The sequence below is a fragment of the Cyprinodon tularosa genome, unplaced genomic scaffold (assembly GCF_016077235.1).
Source record: "Cyprinodon tularosa strain WSP-4 unplaced genomic scaffold, ASM1607723v1 ctg90, whole genome shotgun sequence".
NCBI lineage: Eukaryota > Metazoa > Chordata > Actinopteri > Cyprinodontiformes > Cyprinodontidae > Cyprinodon > Cyprinodon tularosa.
Genome location: NW_024039674.1, coordinates 1254479 through 1264198, shown reverse-complemented (window position 1 = coordinate 1264198; position 9720 = coordinate 1254479). Strand labels below are relative to the sequence as shown.

General features: G+C 36.9%; 1 protein-coding gene across 1 annotated transcript in view; it reads right to left on the bottom strand.

Moving 5' to 3' along the window:
• Positions 1–2834: 2834 nt before the first annotated feature.
• The window catches only part of fmnl1b (formin-like 1b), a 49409-nt gene continuing 42523 nt past the window's right edge, over positions 2835–9720 (bottom strand). The window contains exon 26 of the mRNA XM_038274167.1: positions 2835–3358. Coding sequence (XP_038130095.1) covers positions 3258–3358 — 101 coding nt within the window. The 3' untranslated portion in view covers positions 2835–3257. The remainder of the gene's footprint in view (positions 3359–9720) is intronic.

The following is a 9720-nucleotide window of genomic DNA, read 5'->3' as shown; positions in this document are numbered from 1 at the left end:
ATCACAATTACTTTTGGATTTTATACAATTGTTAATACAAGAAAAATCAAAACATGAGTGCAAAAGTTGTCCAGTCGCTTTTATTTAAACGTAAAATTAACAAAAACTTTTCGTTTGATTATCAAATGTTTAAGTTGAAATGTAAGATAAGATTATTACTTTTTAAGTGCTTGCAGATACATCTCAAACTTGAATATATTGTTTTTATATGTTTAAAAATGACATGCTTTTATACATCCCAGCATATTTCTAAAGTTTATTGAAGTTTATTTTTTATAATAAGCTAATGAAAACCCCATTTTCCCCTTTTTAAGGCCAAATGATTTGTTATCATCTACTTGTTGGCAAAGATGGCTGACATTTGTCTATGCAGTCATGAAAACCTTCAAAGAGGAACATGGAAAAAAAAACAAAAGAACACTAAGGCTAGCTATTGATGACTTCTTGAGCTCAGGAGGTTGCATATTTCCAGAGGAGTTTTTGACCATCTACAACGCAGTCATTCAGACTGTTTTTTGTCCATCCATCACTGTGAGGTTTGGATAATCTACAAAACAGGAAAGATCTGAAATACAATAAAAACCATTGAGACTTTACCTGCATCCAGGATGTGTATTGCTCTAGATGTAAGCAAATTGTAGCTGGTATTTCTGCATGGTGCTCATCCATCAAAACTATTTATCTTAACTGTTTATAATAAATTAATATTTGTGGATTTGTAAAAAAAAAAAAAATCAATTTAAAGAAGACTGAAGTTGATAAGGTTTCGATCCTCATGCATGCAAGACAAAGAACTTTTTGTTATCTAATTTTCTTTTAATCTTTTTTCTTTTTTTCTGTAGACATAAATCCCTGAATAGCAGTCAGTGATGAAGCTTCTGATCTTCTCTACTTATCCAATGGATCACTCATGTTTGCTGTCAGATAAGAGCTGTTTTTTAGAAGGTTAAAGAAAGAAATGAAGGATCTAATTAATCTAATTGGATCTAATTGAATTTTTGTTGGTAAAAAAATATTGAATTTTTCTTAAAAAGTTTTTTTATCAAGATTTTATTTCTCTGAGTCAGTTTCTGATCCAGTTATCTCTTTTTAACCCTGTTCTATTCAAAGCTGCTCATGTGTCTTTTGATAAAGATGTAGGACTTATTCTCTGTTTAATAAAAAATTTGTGTTTGATTGTTTAACAGATGCCCCGGGAGTTTTAATCATGTTGACTGGAGTTTTCCCCTCCAATAATTACATGTGAATGTCTAACACCCGAAATCTAATCAAATATGTGTTCAGTTGAAACAGATTCAGAGCTCAAATTAGCTCAGCCAGTGATTGTGCAGATAAGATGAAAGTTTAATGACCTCAGAAAAGTAGCAGGACAAAGATCAAGATCCAGTGCAGTTTGGTTATGAGGAGAAAAACTTGGTGCATTTTCTTTTCATAAAATGCTTCCTCTGCAAATCTTCATCCCTGATTTTTTTTTTCTGCCTGTAAAGGAGTTGTTCAGTCATATTGTTATAGTGATTTAGTTAACTGCCAGTTACTCTGCACTTTAATGTAATAAATTATACTCCTGTATAAAATGAGCTTTCCCAGGATCAAACTAATTAGCATATTTCTCTTCATTAATAGAGGAGAATAAGAATAATCATAGATTTCTTTTTAATACAGTTGTCAAACTTACCAAGAGCCATAGCTCTGTTGAACTGTCCATCTCCCCAAATCTTAGAAGTAATTTCATGTAATTCTTTATAGATATTCATAAATAATTGGTTCATCTCAGGAAGGTGTGGCAGCATCTGATGTAACGTAAGAACCTGAACTGTGTTGAATTTTTTAATTCAGTTGAGTTTTCAGAGTTGGCCAAACTATCTTTATCTAAGCCCTCAATGTGTATGATAGATCAAATTCCATCAAAGGTTTTTAAGGAAGTATTCGCTCTCATTTCAATTTCCATTTTACTGTAGTTAGGAATTATGTATCCATAGTACAGCCTTTCAGAATATCTTAAATTAAATCTGTAGTTAAGAAACTGTCTCTTAATTCATAGGAATTGGTTAAATACAGATATATTTAATCTTCCTATCTTATTTAAAATCATAGGAAAATAGTAGCTAACAATTTGTAGGAATTAAGGGAACAGTCCTTGGATGGTTTAAATCGTATTTGTCTGACAGATTTCGGTTTTTACATGTTGATGATAAATCTTCCTCATGCTCCAGGGTTACCTGTCGAATATGACTAATTTCCACTGTAATGTGGATGATACTCAGCTATATTTGTCCATAAATCCTGATGAAACTAGCCCATTAAATAGACTACAAGCGTACCTTGAAGACAATGGACAATTTTTTTTGTGTTTTTTTTTTTTTTGGACTCATGAGATCTAGTTTCTGTAAGCATTGAAACATCTTTTTTATTTTCTGCAGCTTCTCTGAAAGAGGAAGATGATATAAAATAAAAAAAGTAAAAGTAAACAGATACATGTTTGGATCATTTTATTTACAGCGCTTTTTTGGAAATAAATCTTATGCCATTAAAATAGACGGTTTTCTTATCTTACTTTCAAAACAATGTAAGGACAACAAAAACTGCTGCAAGGATAAAAGGAAATGCATGTATCACTGCAAGATATAGCATCTGTAAGAGAAAAAAGTGTTTCATTTGCTAAAATTATTTAATGTATATATTATGCAGAACCATAATTTATTAATTTAGACAGCATGGATGTATTAATATATGTATATTTATTAGCAGAGACAAAATTTTCAGTAATTTATTAGGAAAATTTTAATATTTTGTTAATTCTCTTTCCTATTGGTGAAATAAAAGAATACATACAATTGACAGTAGTATAAAATACTTTATTCAAACCTGAGGCAAAGCAGAAATTCAGTATTAAAATAATTTATTAAAAACTTCAGTATAGTATATGAAAACTGTCCTGCTTTTCCTTTATTGTTTGCTTTCCGTTCTGATATCTGTGAATCATTAATGAAGTCCCTGCATCAGATTTCAGCTGAGTGGTTCACTCCTCCATATAATTGTCCTTATTATCTCAGATGACTTCCAGCATCATTAACATCCAGTAGATAATATAATGTATTCTACATTTCTTTCTATGAACTCTGCAACATTTCTGCAAGAAGCAGGAAATCTTCCTACGAAGCTATAGCTGTGACTTTGTTTTTGTCACCAAAATATGAAAACATGGATTAAAACGTTTCCTCAAATATCTAACATTTTTACTAGTGACTTCCCAGTGTTCAGAGGGAGATATCTGAAGACACTTGAAGCTGTTGACCTGGTTTCCACTTGGAGCTCTGACGAGCGCCATCCATCCGTCTGTATGGCTGATTCCTTAAATCTGAGATGAAAAAGAAACACAAAATTTAATAAAGTGCTTCAAAGCAGAAGCTTTGTAAAACATTGGATGTAATGGATGGAGTAATTTCTCTCTCATATCATTCAGTCTTTTATCCAGTTGTGTCGTACACCAGACTTATTATTTTGAGTTGTAACCTAGAATATATATACAGTATATACATACATACATATATATACAGTATATACATACACATATATATATATATATATATATATATATATATATATATATATATATATATATATATATACATATATACATATATATATATACATATATATATATATATACATACATATATACATACATATATATACATACATATATATAGCTGGGTTGCCCTAGTCCAGTCCTTGAGAGCTACTATCTTACAACTTTTAGAGGTGTCCCTTGAACACACCGTTATTGATTTCACATTGAAGAAATTTACCCCTGCATTTAACCTATCCCCTTGGGCAGCAGTGGGGCTCCCAGGGAGCAATCAGGGGCTAAGGATCATGCTAAGAGAACCAGAGTGGCATTCTGTGGGAGTGGGTTTTGAACTCAAAACCTCAGGATTCCAAGGTCTATGCCCTAACCACTAGGCCGCCACTCCCCCTAGTAATGAGTTGCTCATTACAAGGCCTCTAAACGATTTAGGAAATAAAGCATTTCGATTCAGTTGTGTTGGAGAAGAGACGCATCTTAAAGTTACAGGATGATAGCAGTTAGGGATTGGACTTGGAGGTCTCTGATTTAGAGGCTCAGGAAGCATTTGCAGATGTTTTCAGTTAATTAGCTGATTAGGCTACGACTTCAAAAGTTTCCAACATTTTCTTAGATACCTAAGTCTTTGTAAGCTTTAATAATGCCTTTTAAAAGAAATAAAGGCTCTGGAAATTTTTCTTTTGGTTATAACCATTTAATTGATTTGCACAGTGCCATACCCTTAATGATAAACAAAACCCATACAACTATTGTTACTGTGAACTGAATGTAATAATAATAAAATTTTACAAATTTGTTCTGATCACAGTTTTCTGTGTTTTCAGTTGGCAGAAAACTGCCCGAAAAAAAACAAAACACTTCATAATCTTAAATATCACTCAAAAGATATGTTCCTTTTTTGGATTATCTTTTAAATGTTCAGCTTTAATCAAGTAAAAAGAAAGCTATTCTTTTCAGTCAATACAATTTTCAACCCCTTTAGAGCAGGGGTCTTCAACATTTTCCCCCCAACAGGGCCCCCAGACTGATGGCGAGATGGGGCGGGGACCCCCAATGATATATATTGTATGAAATTGTATTATATCAAACTGGTCCTATAGTCAGTCTATTACATATGGAGTAATGTAACAAAAGTAATTCCTCCCTGGGATTATTAAAGTATATCTGATTCTGATTCCCAGTTGATGGGACAGGTGTTGTGAATGAAACGGTCCCCAGCTTGAAAGAGCTCCTGTGTGTTGCTGAATGTGTGCTTTGATGACTGAAAGACATCTTCTGCCTCCATTTATCTGTTTACTACAGTGTGTTGAATTCGTGTAATGTGTATTTGAAGACATTTCAGTTAGTAGAAAAAATTGCAGAGGGGAATATAAAAAAAAGTCTAATCAACCAAAACTTTCTTGACCCCCATGCAATACCTCCGTGGACCCCCTAGGGGTCGTAGACCCCCAGTTGAAGACCTCCTCACTGCATGAAAAGTGGGATTTTCGTCAATATGCGGCACTGTAGATTGTCGTGGAACTTCAGGTTAGCGGCAGTTTACGACAATTTGCAGGCTTCGCCGAAAACTCCCGTAAATTGTCAGAAATTGACGTGGACTTTCTTAGGCAGTGTTCCCCCCATGCCTCCCCCCCATGGAATTCTAGGGGAGGCTTTAACATGTAAATGAACATGCTGTGAGCTATACAAATGCAAATCAGGGTTGCAGGGGGGGTTTTAATCCAAGTGACATTTTTCTAAAAGGTAAGAAAATCTCTGATACAAAGAGATCAGGCTCAGTATAGCCTCTTACATTTTAGCTTGAATTGATTTATTTAATTAAAGTATAGAGACCAAAACAGATCTTTAGCTGACAGAGCAATACATTTAGAGCAGTAATTATAAAAAAAAAAAAATTGCATTTAAGATAAAAAATAAAATGTTGTCTGTCAATATGCTCAATTCACAATAACTTAAGTGGAAAAGTTTCAAGAAATGAGTCTGAGATGATTCACTTTATAACATGGCGCATTATCCTGTTGGAAGTAGCCATCAGAAGATTGGTACACTGTGGTCATAAGGTCCGGCCAGGTCAAGATCCGCAATTGCAATCGCACCAAACAGGAAAAAGAACATCGACAAATTCCGGTTCGTCAAATTAAAATATAGCAGCAACAGATCGGTGACTAGAAATTATAGCACAATTCTTATATATATAAAAAAAAAAAAAAACTAACACCGTTTATTTAAATGATTGGATCCAAACTATTGGTTATTCACCAACGAGGAAGCAGATTTCTCATCTCCATCAAAATATTTATTTTATACCGAGGGACTTAAACTTTAATCAAATCCATTCAAAAGAAACTTCTTATTACAGGAATGAAAAGAGATGTTTGGGAGAAGAGAACAAGTTCATTCAAAAAAAGCAGTTTTGAATTATCCTTATCCCCGTTACAAAAATCTACAAAAATATAAATATATATTTGGGCAGAAACTGAACATATGCTGGATGATGGTGGGATTTTTTTAATATGTCATATTAAATTAAGCGCTCACAGGGTTCATACAGGAATGAGTGACTCTAATTTAATGCTATTTTAATGCTTTTGAAATGATTTTAATGCCATCAACAAGAACCATGTACACAAGTTATTAGTGTACATGAAATATGAAGGAGCTGCAAGCACAGTTCCATGACTCCTGTATGTATGTAAACACACACACACACATATATACGTATATATATATCCTCTAGCTTTTTCTCCGCCTGGAGCGATATAATATATCTGACGAAATTGTTTTTATAAGCATTTTTTATTAAAGAATTATAAATACTTCGATAAACATATTTAAATAATTTTAGTGCCAATTAAGGCCTTGATTTAAAAAAAATGAATGATTTTTTAATTATTTTTATTGATCCGCGGAAACCCTGGTTCATCTCGCGCATGCGCTCTACGATCTCCAAGAAACTCAGAGCGGCGCGGAGGATGTATGCTTTGCTTTGTGCAGGCGGTCTGGAGCGTCTGAATTTCGGGGTAAAACTCCTCTTGGACGCGATGGCGACTCTGCATCGAACAAGACAAACTCAAAGAAGAGATGCTAGCGGTAAATATATGTTCGATTACTGCCTGCTAGGCTAAAAGCAGCCTAGCCTAAGCTACGGCTAATAGCAGTAGCCTTGCAAGAACAAGCTTTATTAAAGTGTAATTTTTGTGATTCACAGGAAGTAGTACGCCGTCTTAACAACTCGGAGACTAATTGCAGGCGCTATGAACCGGAGCAAGGGTAAGATTTAAAGAATATGCTTTCATTCTGCGGTAAAAGGCAATGGATACGGATAGATACCGACCATAGCTTTACATTTTGTTTTCACAGACTACTGTCGCCTCACAATGAGGCGGTGACCTCCTATTTGCTCGGAGCCATATCAGCAAGTCCAGATTTGCACAATGTTGATAAAGATGACATTGTGTGTAAGTGACTTGTTTTAATGTTTTCTCCTTCCTTGTTACTGTGACTTGCGTTTGATTTTTTATTTATACCACTCTCATTTAAGTGTTTTCCAGCTGCCTGTAAGACGTATTTTCAGACGGTACGCAGGAGCTTCAGATATACGCAGCCAGCCAACACGCTGCGTGCGGAGGCAATCTGCTCGGAGTCGGGCCAGAAGAAAGAGGGTAAGACTTTATTTGGTGACTATTTTTCAGGTGCATTAATAGATGTGTTGTGTCCATACGCAGTGCGCTGATTCATTGTTTTTTTTTCAGCTGCCGAAAGCGAGGCAGAGTGTGCTAGCAGATGAGGAAGTGGAACTCTGGAAGTCCGCCTTCCTTGGCGGTGTCTCTGGATGGATTGTACAGTCGCCGCCATTTCGTAGGCCGGATCTCACTGAACTCTGTGTTAAGCTGCAGTCCCGGTTAGAAGCGATGCCGAAGTACAGGGCCACGCACAGTAGGCGTCTGCACATCGGACCTGCCTCGGAGGGAATGCTGCCAGTTACCTCCAACCCCGAGGAAGCAAACGGACCATTCATGGACTTTTAATTTTTAGAAACGCATGTGTTTGGATACGCGTTGTATATAGTTGTGTGTGTGTTTTAATAAAGCTCTTTCTTTGCATAAACAGCTTCCTGGCAAATGTTCATTTCCTGTATAAATTCATTCATGTCCTTGATGGTAGCATAATAATTGTGTAGTAGTGTAGGATAACATAAATACACACCATATGAATGAATAAATATATGAATAAATAAATATATATATATATGAATAAATATATATATATGTATAAATATATATGTAAATTTATATGTAAATATTTATATATGCCAACCAATCACGAGCGACTTTACTTGTTTTGTTGGGATCCTCAGGCTTGCCCACCAGAGGGCGCCGAGGATCCTCTTCTGCTCTCTTTGTCTTTTCTTTAGGGCTGGAGTCACTGTCAGGTTCTGGAGATTACCCTCTGCCTCCAGCAGAGTGCGCCGTGGGTCCTCCTGAGCTGAGCCTCTCACACACCTGTGGCTGATCTACTAATCAGGAGGACCACAGTATTTAAGCTGCTTTCAGACCTGGATTCCATGCCGCAGTGTTGATCTTAGTTGGAATCCTGTCTCCTCGTGAAGCTCTGGATGAGCTTAACCTCCTGTCTCCTCGTGAAGCTCTGGATGAGCTTAACCTCCTGTCTCCTTGTGAAGCTCAGGAGGAGCACCCTCACTGGAACCCAGTCTCTGGTCTGCAGCTCTGGTGGAGCTGCATCTCAGGAAACCAGTCTCAAGCCTGAAGCTCTTGAAAAGCCTAACCAGCTAATCTGCCCTGGTGAGCCAACCCGAAGATTTCTACGTGGATGAAACCTGACGACTTCTCTGTGGAGTTTCCCTAGAGGTTCCCATGTGGACTTCCCCTGTTGTTCCCTACGGTGAGCTGGAAGCTCAGCCTGTAAGATCCCTCGTGTTTTCCCCTGTTGTTTTCTGCAGTAAGCTGGAAGCTAAAACCCAGGACTGCCAGGCTAAGCCAAAGCTAGATGCTTAGCCTAACCTGAACTCTGCTACCAGCCATCTCCCGTTTCCCCGCACAGCCCCCAGAACTAGTCCACTGCCTGAACTGTTTCCACTTTATTATCTATGTGCTTGTGCCTTTAATAAACTCTTTGGACTTTTACCAGTGCCTCCGTGTGTGTTCTGCATCTTGGGCTTACTCTCTGTGACACCCATCATGACATGTTTAAAAAGAAGTGGTTCCGTCCAATACTCAGTAAGAAAATTAAAGCCTGGCGTGGCCACGTGTGGTTTTGCTGCCAATCACGAGCGATTTAATTTGTTTGAGAATAGTGGTTTCAGCCAATACTGAGTAGGTTATTCAAGCCAGACCTGGCCAGCCGCGCGGGTTTGCTGCATTCATATGCTAATTAGGGCCATTAGTACAGCTGATCGCTCTCCACATACGTCAGAGTCCGTTTCCGACAATTTGTGGCACGACAAACACGGACAAGCACGGGTTGCAAATTGTCGGAAACTGACGAAAATCAGGCAGATCTGCGGGAGTTTATGGGGGTTTACGGGGACGAAAATCTCACTTTTCATGCAGTGCCACTTTAGAGGGCTAACAGGTGTTTTCAGTAGTTTGCCATCAACTGCTAAAGATCTCAAGAAGAAGAAGTCCTTGGTTTCTTATCACTGTCACCGCTACTAATCGGATTTAGCAGAGTTAGCCTGGTCGGGGGCAAGATGGCCACGCAGAATAAATAACCACGGTAACTGAAGTGACGTGCTACTGCTTTCTTGAAACCCAGTTGCAGATTTGGCCCAAATATCCCGAAAATCCTGACTTAATCTCATATCTGGTTTCGGGAAATAGGGCCCAGTTCCTGTTGCGAATATAAACATGACCATATGCAGTGCTGATGACGAGCTGGAGTGCAGTGGAGATGTGTCTCTTTGGATTTATGCTGCTTAGCTTTAAAATGTTAAAATTTATTGTAAATATGTAAACATTTTATATATTTTTTTTATCTTGAGATTATATTAAATATTATATCATATTGAAAATGTAAATATTCTCTCCATGCCTCTTAATTAGAGATAGTACAGGACAATGATTTGAGCTCAGTCGTTTAAAACAAGGGGAAAGTGAAATATCTCTATATATTTT